At 42.5% G+C, this 22,178-nt stretch overlaps 1 protein-coding gene across 1 annotated transcript in view; it reads right to left on the bottom strand.

The window, feature by feature from the left end:
- Window positions 1-21,511, bottom strand: part of LOC136653306 (vomeronasal type-2 receptor 26-like) — a 33,475-nt gene extending 11,964 nt beyond the window's left edge. The window contains exons 1-4 of the mRNA XM_066630218.1: window positions 21,440-21,511; window positions 20,885-21,112; window positions 4,539-4,723; window positions 3,396-3,687 (exon numbers count right to left, since the gene is read on the bottom strand). Coding sequence (XP_066486315.1) covers window positions 3,396-3,687; window positions 4,539-4,723; window positions 20,885-21,112; window positions 21,440-21,511 — 777 coding nt within the window. The remainder of the gene's footprint in view (window positions 1-3,395; window positions 3,688-4,538; window positions 4,724-20,884; window positions 21,113-21,439) is intronic.
- Window positions 21,512-22,178: the final 667 nt, after the last annotated feature.

Genomic DNA, 22,178 nt, shown 5'->3' with positions numbered 1-22,178 from the left:
CAGATGCAGCCCGCTAAAGCTTTTCATATGGGCCTCAAGCTCTCAGCTGCTGAGCAGTGCTGAGGTGGCACTGCTGAAAGGGCTCCCAGCATGATAATTGGGCCCTCCCTTATCTTGAAATATGATCAAGATTTGCATATTTTCTCTTCTGTCATTTGCAGCTAATGAGTTCCAAAGTGAGAAAAAGTGCTTATTTTTGGTCATGACTTGCTTAATGACATCACTTCCTGCCTAATGACATCATCTCCGGCCCTCAGCAGGCAACATGAATGCTATTCGACCTGCTATAAGAAATGAGTTTGACACCCCTGCTCTAGAGATCTGCTGTTGAACAGTTTGCAAATACTTAATAGGTAACACTTTGTCTCTTTATTTCAAGTAACAAATCAGTAACAACTACAGTGGTGCCTCGCAAGACGAAATTAATTTGTTCCGCGAGTCATTTCGTATTGCGAAAATTTCGTCTTGCGAACTGCGGTTTCCCATAGGAATGCATTGAAATTTAATTAATGCGTTCCTATGGGCAAAAACAGTCAGAGCAAAGTCAAATTTGGTTTACAAAGTGTTTATTAAGTGCTCTTTAAAGGCATACATACTGTACAGAGGATTTCAAAAATTTCAAGCACAAAACTTCAACTTTTTAAACATGACCTGGGTATTAATGGTTGTGCGATTTAAAACAAATAAAAAAAATGCAAAAAAATTTGTCTTGCGAAGCACAGCCATAGAAAAATTCGTATTGCGAGTCACCAAAAAATCACAAAAATGCTTTCGTCTTGTGAGGCACCACTGTATATTACTTGGTAATAATGGACTTGAACAAATCTATTGAATAAATCCATACTTCTATGCAACTAATAAAATAGTACAACTTTCTGATCCTCTTATTTCTATAACATATTCCTATATGTTAGCAGATTTATTCCAGTCACTTGCCAATTCAGTATGTCATAATAATGAAATAAGGTGTCAGTAATCCATCCTGGACTACTTCCAAATGTTTAATGTGTCCTAAAAATATTCATGATGAGTTAAAATGACAAAGGAACATAACCATTTTTCAGAATTATTTAACTCTGGGCAACTATTTCACGTGGACTATTTCAAACTGAACAATTTTCGGCCCAATGGGTCTGCAAAGTATTGGTGCTTTTTGTCCCATGGAGCAGTCACTGTAAAGGAGAAACCCATAGAATACTAGAGACACTATAGGGCCCAATCCTATCCAATTTTCCAGTGCCAGTGTAGCTGTGCCAAAGGGTCATGCACTGCATCCTGTGGTAGGGAGGCAGTCACAGAGGCCTCCTTAAGGTATGGGAGCACTTGTTCCTTTACCTTGGGGCTGCATTGTGGCTGCACCGGTGCTGGAGAATTGGATAGGATTGGGCCCATAGTCTCCTACAGAGCCTAACTATAAATTCAACCTTAACTAGTGAACTTATGTTGACCTCAGCATTAGAAAAGGGAAGATACCTGAGCTCTGAGGAGATTAAAGGATTTTTTTTTTTTTAAGGAAAAGGAAAAAAAAATATTGGTGAAGAATGCCATTGTCCATTATAACAACTATAACATATGAGGGCCATATCCCATCCAAATTTTCAGCACTGATGTAGCTCTGCCCATGGGGCATGTGCTGCATCCTGCCACAGTGGGACAATTATGGAGGCCTCCTCAAGGTCAGAGAATGTTTTTTTGCCTACATCAGGCCTTCATTGAGGTTGCATCGAGGCTGGAAAGTTGGATAGGATTGGGCCCTGAATTGCTTTGAATGCAAAACATTACCTGCCATGGTTGCAAATTTGAAGTCTCCAATCGATCTCTGTTCAAATTTGTTATGAGCTTTGGCCTAGATGAGAACAACCTATGTAAAGAACGTGCTATGGCATGGACTGAATTGTAGATGCTGTAGCTTTGACCAGTCATGCTCATTTCAAAAAAAATCCCAGGGATCCTCTCCAGCTTCTCTTGCCCAGTGCAAATAGCTTTGCCCTTCTCGTCTTCAAGAGAATCAGAAAATAAGCAGTCAAATGCATCTTCCCAGAAGTCTCTGAGAAAACCATCTCCTTTGGGCCTGTTAGGTTGTAGGCTGTGTAGGAATTCTGGAAATCCCTGCACTTCATTGGAGTGAATGGCAAAAGACAAAGCACCATCAAAAAACTTTATATTAAAAGCCCTAAGCATCGTTTGCAATGAGAAATCCCATTGGGCGGTCATAATCCACACTTTACCTGTAGTCATATTTGCAATATTGTCTGCATCTTCTATCACTGTGGAAATATATACCTTCCATGCCAAATACGTTATGATCACAGGTCTTGCATTTACAACATATACTGTGATGTTGGAGCTGACTAGAGACTTGGCTTTGGCATGGGATGGTATAAATGAACTCATGGTTTCAAAAGCTTGGGATATTTCTGGTGTTTTTTCCATATGAGCTATGCAGATTCCATGCTCAGAAAGCATCAGCTCCAAAGTTTGCAGAAATTTCTCTCCATTCTCATCATCTGATGCAATGATCCCAATCCACGTCCACTGAAAATTCAGAAGTAGGTCAGCAATCCCTCTATAGGAATATGACTCGTTGGGGACCATTCGATAAAAAGAAGGAAGTTGCATTTTAACGTTTGTCACTGGAGCTAATACTGAATAGGCAATCTAAGCCAAAAAAGCAAAAGAAAATAAATTTATTTTCACAACCAAACATCACAAATAATCTCAAATATCTGCTGGGATAAAAGTCAATGAAATAATAATATTATTATTATAATAATTATAATAATTATAATTATAATAATTATAATTATTATTATTATTATTATTATTATTATTATTATTATTATTATTATTATTATTATTATTAATAATAATAATAATAATAATAATAATAATAATAATAATAAAAAACATGGAACGTATTTCTCTTATGGCTGAATCATATGGGCCTTTTGCAACAACAGAATGTTGGGTGACTCTGTCCAAAATTCCAAGTGGACCCAGGAAGGTAGATTGAGGCCAGGGAGTGGGATAGGATGGCAGTGCGGCGGCTGCTATCAATACCACACCCTTCTTAGCCTTAATCTGCCCCCCTTTGTCTGCCAACTCCCTGCTGACCTATAAGCACTGAGAGAGCCCAATCCTGAACTTTCATCATCAGCGCTCCACTGGTGGAGAGTGTTGCAAATGTGCCATAAAGCACGTTCATGGCCCTCAGTGCTGGTCCAGCTAGTTTGGCGCTGGTGGATCACCAGTTCTCCACGGCTCAGTGGTTGTGAAGACTGCCGGGTAGCAGAGAGGTGAGTGGAGGCATGGGGGGAGGTGGGAAGGAGGCGTGACAATCTATTACATTATATTGTCAAAGTTGTGCATGATTCATGATCCATACTGTACCCCACCTGTGGAATTTTGTAAATGCCTAAGATGGTGGCCAAGTGAAGGGAGGTGTCTGAACTACGTCCCCCGATGACAGCGATCAGATTATTCTGCTGGTCACATTTGAAGTTGGGGACAATCTGTTGCCCGCTGGAAAGAAGCTTCAGCGTGTTCTGATGAGTCATCCTTGCATTTAAATAACTGTCATGGATATGGAACCCCAGGCTGACATTGGGTAAGATTTTGGAGTTTTCATTTATTTCTTTAACAGCAAATACCAAGGACAGGATATGCTGGTACGTCTTTGGCGTCGCGCTAAAAGAGAATTGCAAAACATGGAGCATAGATATTCAACCCTTCATGAACTATGTGATTGAGAAAATGTCCTTTAAAAAGCACACAGATACTCTTTGTGTGAAATCTATGTTCAACGGGTGATCGCTGCCTGGTCCAGACTGAGCAGGCTCTCCCATGCAGCCTGCATGTGGCCTCAATCCAATTAGCCCCCAGCCAATAGGCTGCGGGGCTGGCCCTTCCTGTGCCTCGTGCAGGGGCAGGGCAAACGCCGGTGGCGCACTAATTCATGTGCCACCGGAATTCTAAAATCAGGAGGTTGCACATACACATACTTCAAAATAGACATGCATAGAATTGTGCTGTTCCTTTACAGTCACTGTTAACAATGTTTTTCATAAAGGACACAGGCTCATAGGTAAAAGTCAAAATAAAAGAAGCTGGTTGTGATTTGATAATAATATTGCATTCATATGAGACTATTTTATCAAACATGTTTGGAGCCAAATTCCATGCATGTTTGCACATTAGTAAATGGGGCTTACTCCCAGGTAAGTATGGATAGGATTGCAGCCTAAATGTGAGTGGCTGATTATAGGGTAGAAAGTAAAACCCTTCACTTTTATGTGGAACCAGATACAGAGGCTAGAAATTGACCAGAGAGGGAAGGTGACAATGAAATAGACAGGGAATGGTGAAAGGTATGGAATAATCTGACAAAGCCACCAGAGGACTATAGTCAAAAGAGAGAATGGTAGGGAAGGGATTGAGCAAAGGAAAAATCTGACTCATTTTTGATATGCGCTACTGCTTGTGTTGAACATAGCCCAGTCTAATTGTATGTGGTGGAAAAGAATAAAGGATTTGCTTACAGAAGATCCTCTGTAAAGTTTCCTTTGGGGTGTTCTCTGAAGGACATTTCATTCACTGTGCTGCCAAAATACGTGACCATCGCTCCGATGAGCAGATCCCCTGACTGGTAATACTTGTACGGCAGCTGGAAGGGTTCAGCCACACAACACATCACGGTGCCAACCTTGCCTTGAATTGAGGGCAGCTGCAACCACAGAAGGAGAAGCTGCAGCATTAATGTTTCTGCTATTTCATGGAAAACCATGGCTCAGAACCTCCACTTTCTACCTACAGTATCATTCATAATCAGTCTGCATAGAACCTCTGTCCTTCAGTGGCTCTGGCTGGATTTTGATTCAAAGAAACTGCCAAGAGTCATGGGTAGCTCAGTCTCTTCGCTGTCTCTCACCCCCACTCTGTATCTCCCAAGGACATAATACTAAATGTGTCATTAATGCTGCCTGTTACCTTAGATACTATATGTGGGTATGAATCATAGCAATTTGAGAAGATTACATCTTTCCAAAGCATTCCCCCAGAGTATCATGCTGTGTGACTTCATATTTTTAATTTCACTAGAAGAGGGAAGGGAAACATGTTTGTCAAAACTCAGTGTAAATTATTCCATCCCTCTAAAGTTGGGTATTTTCTACCAAGGTGGAGTGAAAATAGGAGACTGCTGGCTAGCCCTGTCTCCTCATTGATGTGTTCCTTACCAATGTCTCCCTCTCAGCATCCTCCAGTTGTAAATGGCACAGAAGTATGGGCACACCATAGTATCCACTGGGAATGTGTTTCTGCCCCCCCCCCACAGATACTGGAAACCATGGGTACAGGAGAACACTATATAAATAGCACCCCCATGCCCCCTGTATGCCCATTAAATTACATTTGTAGAAAGCAGATTGCAAGAGGTTCTGCTTCCTGTTAGTCACTCTGTAGAGTGCAGCCTGATTGGCTCTTGAGTGAAGCAAGATTGTTAAACAAGAAACACTTGTGCTACAAGAACGTCTGCTATACTACAAAAGTCATTTAATGGGCAGAGGGCAAATATACAGATAACTGAGGCCCAAAAACATGGGCATGAAGTGTGTTGGCACCAGAGACAGGCATTCCTTCCCATGTGACAGTGATAGAAGGTGATTGGTTATGACTCAGCCTTGGCAGTGGCGTACCTGTCAGGGGGGTCCGGGAGGGCACATGATTCAGGGTGGTAAATACCTAGGGGTGGCATTCATCTGCCCCCGAAGCATTCTCAGAGCCAGGGAGGCTGAAAATAATCACTTATGGTTTTCAGCCGTGAACTGGAATTGATTATTTTTGGCCTCCATAAGGCCTTAGAAAGCCTTCTGAGGGCCAAGGAAGCCATGTATGGCCTCCATAGCCTTCAGAATATCTAGTGGGAGGAGGCAGTAGGTGCAGAGGATGGCACCTCTACATGGAGGTATGCCCCTGGAGGTGTACCCCTCTATGACACAGTGCTGAGGAATGCCACTGACCCTTGGGAACTTCTTGCTCAGGACAACATTCAGGGAAAATTGCCTTGCTTGCTGTTTCCTCATTGAAAGCATTCCTGAAACAAGCAGTTAGTCTCATTCTAGATAGATTTCATTTATCTCATTGCCACAGTGCTAGCCAGAATACACACTTCCCAATGAGTGAAGGAACAGCACAGACAGTTATACTTCCTTGCACGAAACTGTTGATTGTTTTATTTATTTTAACCCTTTTCTTTTATATACTACTGTAGAAATTACACTGAAGACAAAATGTGCTATACCAGTGGTTCTCACACATTTAGCACTGGGACCCACTTTTTAGAATGAGAATCTGCCAGGACCCACCAGAAGTGATGTCATGACCAGAAGTGACATCATCAAGCAGGAACATTTTTAACAATCCTAGGCTGCAATCCTACCCACACTTGCCCAGGAGTAAGTCCCATTGACTATCATTGTTAAAAACATATACAGATTAGCCTGTTAAAAGTACAGGTCTGTAATATTTCCCCAAATGCAATCACATGCCAGGGAGCATCAAGTCTAATATATTAAAAATAAAATTTTGAAACGAATGGGAACTGACCTGAAATTGGCTCATGACCCACCTAGTGGGACCCAACCCACAGTTTGAGAAACACTGTGCTATAGCAATTCTATATAGTTCTATAAAGTAGGAAACAGTGTTATACGAGTGATGACTTGTTCCTTTTTTTAATGTCAGATTTTCGGCCACAGACATTTTCCAATGTAGACAGCAGAAAGACACTGTCAGGAGATGGCAGTAGCATCAAACATATTGGAAATAAGCACACTGTTTAATCATACAGTTTATTGAGGTTTTTCTTTTCTTTTTTGCAGCATAATGATCACATAGTATATAGCAATCATATGACTTACTAGAGGAAAACTATACTAAAGATAAAATAAAATTGAATGTAAGAACTTTTTAGGGAAGCACCCTAAAAATGCAATAGACCAGTGGTTCCCAAACTGTGGGTTGGAACCCATTGGTGGGTTGCAACCTGATTTTTGGTGGGTCACCAAAGGGTGATGGAAGGATCAGATAACTAATCGCCTCGAGCCCTGACGCAAAACTGAAAGTACTGTAGCTGCTAATTGCCTTGCAAAGAGCTCAACTCCAGCAGTTTGCAAGCATGTGTAAATATAAATAAAGTCTTGGGGGTCTTTTTCTGATCATCATTATTTATAAATAAATAAATAATTTCTTTCTAGATCACCTTTTTAAAAGTCTCATCATGCTAGGTGGGTCCCGATAAAGTGTTTTAAAAAGTGGATCCTGGTGCTAAAACGTTTGGGAACCAAATAGACCATAGCTGGACAAGTTGTTTCTTTCCAATAATGCAGCTTCTTCATTCCTCCTTCCTTTTTGAATGGGGAGAGGAGCAAAAACCACCAGCCCTGGAATTCCTTTGGAAAGACCAGTAAATATAAAATGTTATTACTTTTGTATTTATTCTATAATCGCTCAAACACCAGAAAGAATATCTGACTTCATCACGATCTGTGATTTCGCCTTCTTGGCATGTGACTTTGGATATAACACAGCTTTTACATTTTATCAGCTCAGTTCCCGGATTGAAGCTAATGGAAAATTAGAACTGAATGCAGAACTAAGAACACACCAGAAATGACAGACCAGTCACTTATAAATCCAGTCACTGGACTTATAATTTCTCAGTTTTTCCTTCCAGACAAGCACACTCCTTAAAAATAGAACCAAAGAAAGGACACAAACACTTATGTTATCACTAGTCAAAGTACCCAAAGCTCTTAGCTTCTCACTAATGTCTCCTTGTTAACTGGTCTTTGCTATTTAACTCAGGCCTCAAGATAATGATATAACATTTGGGGAAAAAGATACAACCCAGTAACCCAGCACTAGAGGTCAAGATGGAGAAGATCTCCACAGACACCATGGATTTTCCCTTGGTACTCAGGTAAGATGGAACAAAGGTCAACCAAACACTGCAAAACACGAGCATGCTGAAAGTGATGAACTTGGCTTCATTGAAACTGTCCAGCAACTTCCTGGCTAGGAAAGCTACAGCAAAGCTGACAAAAGCCAGAAATCCCAGGTAAACCAGGACACAATAAAACATGGTAACAAAACATTTGTTGCATTCCACTATGACTTCTTCATTCAGAGAATGTTTGTCCAAATCTGGGAATGGAGGGGCAGTACATAGCCAGACAATACAAATAGTGGCTTGAACTAGGGAGCCACCCAAAAGTATCAAATTTGACAGTCTTTTCCCCACCCATTTCCTCATCCTGGACCCTGGTTTTGTGGTCATGAAAGCCAGAACCACAGTGACGGTTTTGGCCAAAACACAAGAAACAGCCACTGAGAAGATGATATCAAAAGATGTCTGTCGTAAATAGAAGGACAACGTCTGAGGCTGGTCAATGAATAGTAAGGAACAGAAAAAGCAGAGCAAGAGGAAAATAAATAGAAAGTAAGTGAGGTTGCAGTTGTTGCCTTTGATGATGGGAGTGTTCTGGTTATTGGTGAAAATTCCAAGCACCAAAGCTGTGAGCAGTGAAAAACAAAAAGTGAACAAAACTAAAGCAATGCCCAAAGGTTCTGTGAAAGAGAGGAAATGTAGGGCTTTGGGAAGGCAGTGGTCTTTGGCCTTGCTGGGAAATTGCTCTTCTGGGCTTTTGAAGCAGTCATCCACATCTGAAAAGTAAGACAGATATATCAGTCCCTTAATCATTAATAAGAGACATATCCCCCCTTCATTTGATGATTTGTTCTAAATTACTTTGGACAAGGGCTTTGCCCTTCAAAACCAACAGAAGATATTATACAATGTATTATTCACAATATTGTGTCTTCTACCTTTGTGGTCTGAAATCTTTCCATCTGGACATGGAACACAGCTGTAGCAACAAAATGGCGCTCCCTCTTTCTTTTTTCTCCTGTAACCTGGAAAGCAGTTGTCATTGCACACGGCCACAGGCAGCACCTATCGTGAACGGAGACGGTATATGTCTCTGCTAAATGCTGAACAAAGCAATTGAACACCAACATTACATAAAAGAAAGATCAGGTTTAGAACTCCTTGAAAGGGATCATAACCTAAGTGATTTTGGGGGTTTAGCATTGGGATGATGAATTAAGCTTTCGAAAGTGAAAACATTTAACTTAGGAGTCAAAAAAACTGGTTTCAAAAATGAGTGGGATAATTTTGAAATGAATGTCTCCATGGGTGGGATATGTGGTCCAGTGGCTGAGCTGTCACACACCTGAAGTACTCTGCAGGAACAATTCAGTCATGCCCTTGGAGGGGAGATGTGTAGACGTCAAGCCAAGCTGACATTGTTGGTATACCTCACTATAAGAGAACTAATGAGTCACCTACCCCTGCTAATTGGGTAAGAGGCACTTTTTCAAGTGGGTGCTCCTCTTTTATTTAGCAGAGGGAGAGTAACTGGCCCTCTTCACCCCAGCACTGTCTGTTCTAGTGGCTGTCTGCTGGTGCTTTTTTTTTGCATCTTTTTAGATTGTGAGCCCTCTTGGGACAGGAAACCATTAGATATTTGATTTTTCTCTGTAAACCTCTTTGTGAACTTTCTGTTGAAAAGCGGTAAATAAATACTGTTAATAATAATAATACAGTGAGAGCGTGGAGGAGTATGGAGATGTCCTCCACCACTTGGCCTCTCTTCTACCCACCCCCACTGACTTGCAGATGCCAGAAGAGGTGGTCGGCCCACTAACGTATGGATTTGGCCACTCATTACTTAGTGTAGTGACCAGGCCACTGGGAATGATATGTTGTTCTTTGTGATAGCTATAAAGGGCCTTATTTGGCTGGAACACTAGTTCCAATCCTATTAGGGCTGGACCATGAGCCTGCCTGAAGACAGGGGAATTCTTCTTGGTGGGAAATTTTCAGATTGGCCACCAAGAGTGAAAAATAAACTCCCACTAAGATGCACACATGTTATTTTGCATGGGAACATAGTACAAAGAGGTGAAATGCTGCAGTCAAGATTACTCTTGCAGCCTGCATTTTTTCAGCATTCAGTGATAAAGGAGAAATGTAAAAATTGTTATTATATAATACAAAATTTGTACAATATCAAAAATACTCATGGAGGGCCAAGTTTTCGTCATAGTTAAAATATGTTGACCAGTCATTTTGCCTATAGAACAGAAGCCATTTAACTGGGAAGTAGAGCTTATGTTTCACATTTATCTTCAAAACTATATTTGTCACCTGATTGAAGTTGCTGTGCCATGTGATGGCCTCCTGATTAATGCTGAACTTCTGCATTGGTAAAGCCTGTGGACCCATCCTTCCTACTTTGACTTTTGAGAAGGTTTGATTTGGGAAGGTGACCCAGTTCACAATATCAAATTCAGTCAGCAATTCACCATTGTCATCAAAAGACACTGTGTCCCCAGCATTGTTGTTAAATGAGATGTTCCTTCAGAAAAAATGAAGATAGAAAGAAAGAGGAAAAGACTGATTTTAAGACAGAAAAGAAATCTGTTTTATTTATCTCCTGATAGGCTCCATGGATGCAGCCTATCAAGATGAAAGTTTTTAAAACAAACAAAAAAGCTTTTAAGACGTAAAGAAAGGCATGTATAAGTGTATATGGGATGCAGTGTGTCTCTCCTGTAGAATATTAATCACAAGACAATAGATCTGGATGTAAAATGTTACCTGCCAAGGTTGCAGATTTGAGGGATTCCATCTTCTTTGGTCAACAATTGCTCTGGAATTTGACTTGGCTGTGTACATGTTATGCAAAGCATGTGCTATGGCAAAGACCACATTGAAGATGCTGTAACTTTGGCCAGTCATGCTCATTTCCATGAGAGTCCCAGGGAGACTGTTGCAGTGAGCTAGCAGCCCAACACTTAGCATGACTATCTCCCAAGGCCACACCGCAGCACTCCTGGGAATGAAGACGACACACGGCAGATGTCCTCCACCAAATGTCCTTTACTATGTACAGTATATACAGATCAAGGCAGACTTGATAAGCAAACAGTCCAGTAGCACACGAGTCATGAAACACACTGACGTAGCCTTCGGCACAGAATCCACTCTGCATCTCCCACACGGGAGCTTGCCCTGGCTGGAGTATATACTGGCTTCAGCCAATCAGAGCGAGCCATTATCTGCTGATATGCTGAGTCACTGTGGGGTGACATACCAGGTGACAGTCCCTGCTGCCTTGGTGTTGCATCAGACACTCCCATGATGCTATGCTCAGTCAGGCCAAGACATCAGGGCCTGGTTCTATCCAGCCTGCAAATTACCAGCAGGCCTGGGGCTGCTACTTTAACAGAGACTCTCCAACTTCTCATGCCCATTGCAAATATCCTTGTCCTCACTGGCATCAGCAAGTGAGCAATCAAATGCCTTTTCCCAGAAGACCTTGAGAAAATTGTCTTCTTTCTGCAAATCAGGATGAAGACTCTGAAGGAATGTTGGAAACTTCTCAACTTCATTGGAGTGAATTGCAAAAGACAAGGAACCGTCAAAGACTTGTATATCAAAGCCTCTGTGCATAGTTTGGAATGAGAAATCCCACTGGGCCGTCATAACCCACACTTTGCTATCAGAAATACTTGGAATGTCAGCTACACCTTCTAAGATGGAAGAGAGATATATCACCCATGTCAGACATGTCATAGTTTGAGGCCTTTGCATTGACAACATACACTTTGACATCGGTACTGGCTAGAGAAATGGCCTTGGGCTGGATGATGTCAAACGAGGTCATCTTATCTGTGATTTGGGATAAGGCTGGCATTTTTTCACTGAGGGCTGTGCAGATTCCATGCTGGGAAAGACATGGCATCAAAGTCTGTACAAACCTCTCTCCATTTTCATAATCTGCTGTTATGATCCCAGTCCACGTCCACTGGAAATGCTGAAGAAGGTGGATGATCCCCTTTGAACTGATGTTCTTCATGGGGACCGTTCAGTAGAAGGAAGGGAGGTGGGTTTTAACATCTTTCACTGGAGTTAGTACACAATATGCAATCTAAAGAGAAGGAGAAATCATTTCTTCTTCAGAAAGAGTGGCAGAGTGGCTGGTTAATAATAATTGGAAATATCTCCTGAAATGAAAGCCAGCTGAACTGCTGAAATAAAACATATTATTATCCCAAAGGATCCCAAAGGATCTCCTCTATGGAGAACTCATGCAAGGAAAGCGCCCTACAGGTAGACCACAGCTGCGATACAAGGACATCTGCAAGAGGGATCTGAAGGCCTTTAGGAGTGGACCTCAACAAGTGGGAAACCCTGGCCTCTGAGCGGCCCGCTTGGAGACAGGCTGTGCAGCATGGCCTTTCCCAGTTTGAAGAAACAGTCTGAGGCTAAGAGGCAAAGAACGAAGGCCCATAGCCAGGGAGACAGACAAGGGACAGACTGCACTTGCTCCCAGTGTGGAAGGGATTGTCACTCCCGATTTGGCCTTTTCAGCCACACTAGACGCTGTTCCAGAACCACCTTTCAGAGCGCGATACCATAGTCTTTCGAGACTGAAGGTTGCCAACATATGTGTTTTTATATGGGAGATATCTGACAGAGCATACCATGTTTCCATTAGTAACATTGGCCCTCATAACATCCAGTTTCCCATTCAGTAAATGGGAAACCATTTGGTAGAAGGAAGGAAGGAAGGAAGGAAGGAAGGAAGGAAGGAAGGAAGGAAGGTGGGTTTAAACATCCTTTAACTGGAGTTAATACAAAATATGCAATTAAAGGAGAAGCCATTTATTTTTTCACAAGGAGGGGCAGACCAGGTGGTTAATTATCATCTGCAATATCTGCTGAGATGAAAGTCAGTTGAAGTCCGTTGAAAATTATATGTAAGAATGAATATGAATATGTATATATATGTCAGGGTGCCCTCCTCCCCGCCAGACCCAGACTTACCTTGCAAGGGGTCCAAGGAGGTACAAGGGGAAGGCAGCTTGGCCAGGCAAGAGTGGGAGCTGCCTGGCTCAGGCAAGTCTGCCTGACAGCTTCCCATATCCACAGCTTATGGGGAGAGGCCTGCTGACAGGGCAACTCTCCCTGACTGGAGCACCTGGTGTTGGGGAGAAGGTGGGAGGCCTGAAGGACCTGACCCAGTAAGAGGTCAGGGAGGAGGGAGAGACAAGGGAGGTAACACCAGGAAGAGAGGCCCTGGCAGGGTCCCTTTGATGCCTTTCCCAGTAAGGAAGGGATGGGGCTGGAAGCAGCCTATATAACTGACAGGAGGCCCATGATGAGGGCAGAAAGCCAGAACTGGAGAGGCAGAAGGCTGTGTCTCCAACAGCTCCTGCCTAGGACACAGTCTCAAGGGCTATGCCAGGGAGGAGGACCAAGGTGACTTAACCCCCTCCCTCTGAGGCCTCCTAAAAGGCTCCAGACTGGGACCATCCCCAAGCAGAAGCTGCCTTCTCCCGCAGCCCGCCTGACACCCCTACTATATATACCCCAGCCCTTTTTTGATTTGTGTGGTTTTTGTCACAGTACTTTGCTTACAGGTTCTGACATATTCATTCTTACATTACGGATTCATTATAGATTCTTGCAGAGTCATTCAACTTGTTGTTATAGTCCTGTGATTATATCCAGGGCTGACTCAAGGTCCCCTTCTTCAGCTGGTGGTGTGCCAGCTTCTGCTTCTCTGTCACTCTACCCCACTTCTCTCTTGTCCATCACACTTCTGCTTCCCTCCCCCCTTCCTTTTCAAACTCCAAGAATGGAAAAAAGTGGAGGATGAGTGAAGACAAGCATGTGGACAGAACTGGGCATCCCTTCCAATCTGATGCCTAAGCCGAAGTTGGCTTCATGGATGGGCCGGTCCCGATCATATCAACCAAAAGTTGGTTGTGAGTAAGCATCACAGTAATCATGGAGGCAAGTTTATTATGACTACATTGTACCTAATTATCATCTGTTCATGAACTATTTTTTTCTTCTCTATGTGCAAGTGCAAATAATTTATTCCTCGATATGATTTCGTTCTGAATTTCCTTCTCGGTCATGTCACGCTGTTTGATCAAACGGCTATATTACCTATCATCTTGGGAAGCAGGAGCAAACATCAAACCACTATGGCAGTGGTTCTCAAACTTTTTAGTTCCGGGACCTTGTTTTTTACAAAGGCAATCTGTAGGGACCCACCGGAAGTGATGTCATTCACCTGGAAGTGGCTGGAAGTGGCATCATCAAGCAGGAAAATTGTTAACACCCTCCATTTAACAAAATCAATCAAGTAAGTAAATTAAAAGCTTACAATAAGTATAAGATTAGCAATTTATTTAAACTAAAGAACCCTCCTAACCCTCCCAAGCAGTTGCTGATCTATTTAAAAAAATATTCCCCAAACATCCCAAAGAAAACATTCCTATCTACATTTATCTGGGAGTAAGCCCCATTGACTATCATTGTTAAAAGCATATAGACAGTAGCCTCTTCAAAGTACAGATCTGTAACATTTTCCCAAATGCAGTCACATATCATGGTAGCATCAAGTCTAACATCAAATAAAATGCACAATGAAATGAATGGGGGACCTGCCTGAAATTGACCCGTGCCCCACCTACTGGGTCCTGACCCACAGTTTGAGAAACACTGCACTATGGTATCATAACAAATGTCCAGTAGCTTTTCATGATTGCATTGAAAATGCACTGGCCCTCTCTGAAATTATGCTGTAATTTCTCTCGGGGTATTTCATTTTTGCTTTGGACCAAAGGGCAGTATGAACCATCAAACAAGCTAGTAATCAGTTGGCTGGACTGATACCATTCCTGAGCAGGACACCATCCATAGCATCTTCAACAAGATGATATCCCCTGCAACTGTTCAAGTCAAACATATACACAACCCTTCTGAAATGCCTGGAGTGAAAACAATTCTAGTAGTGCTTTCTTCATCACAATTCTTTTCCTGAAAAATAGAAAGATCTATTTTTTATTTTTATTTTTTTTTTGTGTTGGGTACGTATCTATCTGCATTGCTCAGTCTCTTTTCCAGGTAGACCCATAAATATTCTGAGGATATAGTAGGAGGATGAAAATTATATCAGTCTCGGAAAAGGTTTACAGCCAACAGACTCAATGTACCTGTGGAATCTTATAGATGCCTAAGATACTAGCCATGTGAAGGGAGATCTCAGAGTTACATCCCCGATGACAGCGATCAGATTCTTTTGCTGGTCACACTTGAAATTAGGGACAATCTTTTCCCAGGTGGATAGAAGCTTCAGGGTGTTCAGGTAGGTCATCCTTGCATTTGTGTAACTGTCATAAATTTGGAACCTCAGGCTGACATTTGGTAAGATCTTGGGGCTTTCATTGATCTTCTTCAAAGCAAATGCCAAAGACAGGATTTGCTGGTAGTTTTTGGGTACAGAACTGAAGGAATAGTTAGATTTTGTACAATACAGATATTCAAACCTTCAAGGCGAATCTCTTAGAAAGCATGTCATGTCTACACAATCATCGCTGCAAAGGATGCTACAGCCTTCTTAATATGACCTAAACTTAGTCTTGCTTAAGAACCATTATAGTCAATGAGATTCTCACAAATTTAAATCCCATTAGTTTGAATGGGACTTAGGCGTGGACAGGAGGCAGAATGAGGAGGGAGGGGATGGATATCAGCAGCATCAGTGCTGCTAGATCATCATTTGCTGCTAGTTCCTCCTCTCCCTCCCTCTTCCTTACTCTCCTTTGACTTCCACTAACAAGATAGAGAGTGCAGATCTGAGGAGACCCATTGGGGCAGTGAAGGCTTGCCCTAGGGTAAGGGGACTAACAGGAATTCGGAAGAGGATTCTGGACTGCTTCCCCCACAGGATACAGTACATGGTCTATTGAAGTAGCTGCATCGGTGGAGAGGAATTGAGGTGATAATCAGTAGAAACATATACCAGGACATAATACAGTCTCTGGAACTGATAAAGAACAGTATAAGACAGGTGCTGCAAATGGGGGGGGGGCGTGATTCCTGATATACAGAACCAAACATACAAGAATTGTATGGAAGAGCTCAGGGGGACGGTAAAGGTGAAATAAGGAGGGAGTAATGAACGACATGAACAAATGTTATGTGACATACGTACAGGAAGAATATAGGATGGAGACATAAAACAAAGAATGTGGAATTTGATATGTGAGCTACATGTTTTCGATATATGTCACTGCTTGTGTGTCTATTTGTACAGGGTATGTCCTGACAGTGCACAACACTGAGGGAAAAATTATCCTTACAGAATTTGTTGTATGTAATTCATTCCAGATTCTTCCTTGAAGGATATTTCATTCAGCAGACAAGCAAACGGAGTACCAGTCGCTCCAAGAATTAGCTCTCCTTTCTGATAACACTTGTACGGAAGCTGGGGTGGATTAATCATGGCACACATAGCATGGCCTAGTTTGCCCTCAGTCAACTGAAATGGTGCCACAGAATGAGAAACAGCAAGGGAAGTTCCTGTACCATCTCAAGGCAGCTCTCAACTCAGAATGCCCAAGTTCTATCAACCACACAGCCCGAATGCAACATCCTTCTTTCCATCAGTGATTTTGGATTTGATAAAGGAAAATTGCCAAAGTGTGCAATCCTTTCAGTTCATTGCCTCATGTGTCCCCCCCCCCCCCCACTCTGAATGGCCCAGGGATATTTTTTTCGCTCTGTTGCTGATTGAGCTTGTTACCTTAGAAAATCCCTGTGGATTCCACACGATTGTCTCCTAGTAATTTGAAATAATTACACGTCTCAGGATCTACACTCCAATGAATTGTGCTAAGTAAGATTATATTTGCACCAGAAGAGGAGAAGAAATTCTGTTTACCAGAACTATTTGACTGTTTGCAAGAACTCACTGTAACTTCCCGGTGCCTGGAGGAATAGTGGCCAAAATGGTGACTGCTGTATCCAGCGGGCACTGGGAAGCAGCCAGGAATCTCCTTCCCCGACGAAAAGCCCCAAGCCCCACAATGGGGCTTCTCACATCTGTGCTGGCTATTTTGCTGGCACAGATGAGAGAACCTCCATGTTGAGCTTTTCAGTCTGACACGGAGAATAGGATCCAGTAGAAGAGGCCTCTGCTGGTTCCACCACCCAGGCCAGATCCTCCCCTTGCCACACACTTGCCCATCATGGAATACCTCTTCCTGCCCTGAACACCTGCACTGCTGCCTTTCTCCAGGTGACGTCCTCCTGGTGCTAGGCCCAGCGCTGACAGGCACCGTTCCAGTGCTCGTACTTCCTGTTCCCACTGTGCCACAAATGTGCTTATGACATCTAGCACTGGCACTGGAGCTCAGTGCCACACTTTTTATTAATCAATCTCCCCATCAGGCTGGCTTGCATGGTGCCTTGCTTGATCCTTGGAGAATTTCAGGGGTGTTTTGCCTTCCTTGCATAGCACGTTTGCCTTATGAACTAAACCCACATCCTGAGATCCTTCTAACTTGGAGCAAACAATGTAGATAAAAAGATCTATCTGAGCTTAAATTATCTTAACCAAGACTATAGCCAAAATCAAGATCCAAACTAATGAGGCAACTGGCCTCCTGAACTAGGTACCTCGCCCTCAGCCAGATGCAAAACATCCCTATAGAATGGAGGTAAGCCATCAAGGGATAGCAAGCCACAAAAGAAGGATCCTTGATGGCCTCGCCCTACAGAAGAGCCTATAGATTTCTCCAGGATGAAAAAAGATACAAAAAGCATTATAGGAGGTTATTTTAATGTCACATTTTTGTGCATAGAGATGTTCCAATGTAGGAGGCAGAATGGTAGTGTTGGCAGTGGCATCAATCATATTGGAAGATAAACACACATACTTTTAAAACATTTTCGTTATTGCATTCTTGAAAAGTAATGATTATACAATCATTTCACTTACCAGAGGAACATTATAATACAGATAACAGGGAAAAAAATGAACCAAAAATGTAGAACAGTTTAGGGAAGCATAAAATAAATACAATGTATAATAAAGCATTGAGGGCCAAGTTATTTCTGAGTAATAATGTGGTTGTTCATTCCTTCTTGAATCCTGCAAGGGGAGAGGACCAAAAAAATCTACAGACCCTGGCAAATCTTTGGGGATGATCAGCAATATAAAATGCATAGATATTCCTTTTGAACTTATTCTTTTACTTCAGTAGATTCTAATGGCTCAAACACCAGAAAACATTGAAAAAACATCTGATTCAGCGTAGCTTGTCATTTCAATTTTTAAAAAATGTGACTTTGGAAATAATAGCTCCCAAATTGTACCCATTCAATTTCTGAATTAAAGAATAAACCACAATTTTAGGGAAATGCTCAAAACTACTTGAAAAATAGAACTGAATGGAAAGCTTAGAAAGCATTGGAAATGACAAGCAACATACCACTCAAAAATAGGACCAAATGATCACCGAAAACATGGATGTTCTCACTAGTTCCTTTCTCAGTAATGTCTCCTTATTAGTTGGTCTTTGCTATTCAACTCAGGTCTCAAGATAATGATGTAACATTTGGGGAAAAAGATACAACCCAGTAACCCAGTACTGGAGGCCAGGATGGAGAAGATCTCCACAGCCACCATGTTTTTGCCCTTGGTGCTCAGGTAAGATGGAATAAAGGACAACCAAACACTGCAAAAGACCAACATGCTGAATGTGATGAACTTGGCTTCATTGAAACTGTCCGGCAACTTCCTGGCTAGGAAAGCGACAGTGAAGCTGATAATGGCCAGAAATCCCAGGTAGCCCAGAACACAAGAAAACATGGTAACAGATCCTTCATTGCATTCCACTATGATTTCTTCATTCAGAGAATGCATGTCCAAATCTGGGAACGGAGGGGCAGTACATAGCCAGACAGTGCCAACAGTGGCTTGAACCAGGGAGCCACCCAAAAGTACCACGTTTGTCAGTCTTTTCCCCACCCATTTCCTCATCCTGGACCCTGGTTTTGTGGCCATGAAAGCCAGAACAACTGTGACGGTTTTGGCCAAGACACAAGAAACAGCCACTGAGAAGATGATACCAAAAGATGCCTGTCGTAAATAGCAAGTCAACGCCTGAGGCTGGCCAATGAATAGCAAGGAACAGAGAAAGCAGAGCAAGAGGGAAATAAGTAGAAAGTAGGTGAGGTCCTGATTGTTGGCTTTGATGATGGGAGTATTTTGATTCTTGATGAAAACTCCAAGCACCAAAGCTGTGAGCAGAGACAAAGACAGAGCCAAGGAAACTAAAGAGATGCCCAGAGGTTCTGTGAAAGAGAGGAAATGTAGAGCTTTGGGAAGGCAGTGGTCTTTGCCCTTGCTGGGAAATTTCTCTTCTGGGCATTTGAAGCAGTCATCCACGTCTGAAACATTGAACAATTACCTGTGTATCAGTCTCTACATAATGACTAATAGGCCAGCTCCCCTCTGTTACTCCTGCTGGTCCCTCCCTCCAAATTAGGATGGCTTTCCCTTGAAAAATTGAGTTTTTATAATATCAATCAATTCTACTGCTTTAATAACCCATTCTCAACTAAACCCCCCAGCCAATGCAGCTGCATCAGTGCTACACATGTGGCATCCATTGGGGGTGGGGGGAGCCAGAGGACTTGTCAAGGTAAGGGAACCTCCATTCCCTTACCTGGGTGTAAGCCTCCACTACCCCAATGAGTCTTCCCATATCCTGACCAGCTATTTTGCTGGTGCAAGTCCAAGGAGAGTAAGGGAGAGGGAATAAGAAAAATGATTGGGATTACAATACTGGCACATGCAAGTGCTACTGGTAACTGCCACCTGCCTCCCACCTCTCAACCTGCCCAGACACATCCCCTCCCTCACCCATTCCACCCAGTTCCTGCTCCTGTGACTGGCTTACCTGTTCTGCTGGAGGTAGCCAGCTGAGGGAAACGGCCACTAGTGCTGAAGCCATTTGTGGCAGTGTTCCCAAAACGATAGCTGGCAACAAGCCATTTTATGACTGGGGAACAGTGTTCCAGCTTAGTTGAGTTTGTATATCCCTAGCATTCTAAGAATCCGTAACACGAGCCCTGGAATTAATCCCTTTTCTATTGTGGAGGATTAAACTGACTCAAAAGGATTATTATACAGTGTGATCAAATCCTATGCATGTGTATTTGGCAATAAGCTCCATTACAGTCAATAGACTCCTAGGATCATAGCCTGCATCATTCGCAATACCATACATTGTGCCTCCTACCCTTGCTGTCTGAAATCTTTTCATCTGGACATGGGGCACAGCTATAGCAACAAAATGGCTCCCCTTCTTTCTTTTCTCTCCTGTACCCTGGAAAGCAGTTTTCATTACACATGGCCACAGGCAGCACCTAATATGAAAGGAGGAGAACATATACTTCTCTTCTGCCTGGTCAACCAAGCAGTTGAACACTAACAGAGCATATAAGGGAAATCTGGGTCACAACTCCATAGGATTAATCAGAAGCTAATTTATTCTGGAAAAATAGGTTAGGAAGATGAATAGGATTCTTTTAAAAAATGACTCAGTCTGCCTGACACCAGGAGCATTTTTTTTTTTCAAACCTTGGGGAAAAAGATGAACAATAATCCCCCACTAAGATGCATGAATAATATTGTGTGAGAATGTAGCACAGAAAGGTGAAATCCTGCAATGAAGATTATTTCTGCTGTCCTCATCTTTTCAGCATCAAGAAACTGTGTTGATGACAATACAAAAGCATTCATGGAAGAAGTCTAAATTTTACATCTTATTTCACGTTGACTAGCCATTGCTCCTATAGAATACAAGCCATCTAGCAGAGAAGGATAGCTTATGAAATGTCAAATATTCAAATGCTGAAATTTATCTTTAAAAAATGATATTTGAATCTCACCTGATTGAAGCTGCTGTGCCACGTGATGGCCTCCTGATTAATGCTGAACTTCTGCATCGATAAAGCCTGTGGATCCATTCTTCCTACTTTGACTTTGGAGAAGGTTTGGTTTGGGAAGGTGACCCAGTTCACAATATCAAATTCAGCCAGCATTTCACCATTGTCATCAAAAGATACGGAGTCCCCAGCAGTGTTGTTAAATGAGATGCTCCTCAAGAAAGCATGAAGCTAGATAGAAAGAGGCAAAGGAAGATTTTGCAGGATATCAGTAGCTTTCTTTAATCCTCAACTCAAAAGTTTATTGATCACTTTCTTGAATTTTGCTTTTGAGAAAGAAATTCAAAGTATAAGAGCCCAATTCTACCTCAGCCATCCACTGCAGAGGCAGTGCACCACCAGAGAATATGCCGGGGAGGGGGTCCCAGAACCCTAAAGGGTCTACTTGAACCTGCAACACAGATTTTACTGGTACAAGTCCAAGTGGACCCAGGAAGGCAGGGGCTCCCGCCACTGACACTGCCCCCTTCCTGACCTTGACACAATGCCCACCCTCACTCTGTCTATGCCCCTTTCCACCCAACCTTCATGTCCACCTGCTCCCATGCTGACGTACTGGTGCCAGGACATCTTTGTAAGTTATTGGTGCTTGGTCATGGCCACTCGTCACTTGTGGTGATGGCCCAGCTGTACAGAATGGCATGTGGGCTTCCACAACAGCTATAGTAGATGCAGTGTTCCAGTAGTGCTGTGTGTGCACAGGATTATATCCTAAATGTTGTTATTTCAACAGTCCAAACAATGGGGATTTGCCCATGTAATACACCAAATGGTTTGGGTTATAAATGATCCAAAATGTCTTCAGTCGATAGATATAAACCTACACTATCTTAACTCTCTTGATACTGCATTTCCTTTTACTGTGGTCTCTTTTCTTGTTGGCAGAAGCCATCTACTGTATGATTCCCTTTCCATGCATTCCCATGCTGATCAAAAACTATAGATTGTCCACTGACAATTGTCAATGAAAGGTATTTCTCAACTTTTGTCCTCCGCTGTAGCATTTCACATGTTCCGCCATTGGAAGTAACTGATCATGACATCATCACCAGTTATTTCGGGGTTGGGAGGCCAGAGGTAATGGCCAGTAGAGGCTCAGTGTAAACAGGACAACTTTTTCGAGTGTGGAAAAGCATGCTTTGGAGCTCTGCCCTCCGGGTCAAGCTTCCTACTGCTGTCTGCTGTGTCAAGTTTCTGGTCTCGCTGCTGGGCAACAAGGGGTTTAGGGGTTCCACGA

Source organism: Tiliqua scincoides, chromosome 5 (assembly GCF_035046505.1).
Source record: "Tiliqua scincoides isolate rTilSci1 chromosome 5, rTilSci1.hap2, whole genome shotgun sequence".
NCBI classification, from domain to species: Eukaryota; Metazoa; Chordata; class Lepidosauria; order Squamata; family Scincidae; genus Tiliqua; species Tiliqua scincoides.
Note: the sequence above shows the minus strand (reverse complement) of the source record. Positions and strands in the feature narration are given on the sequence as shown.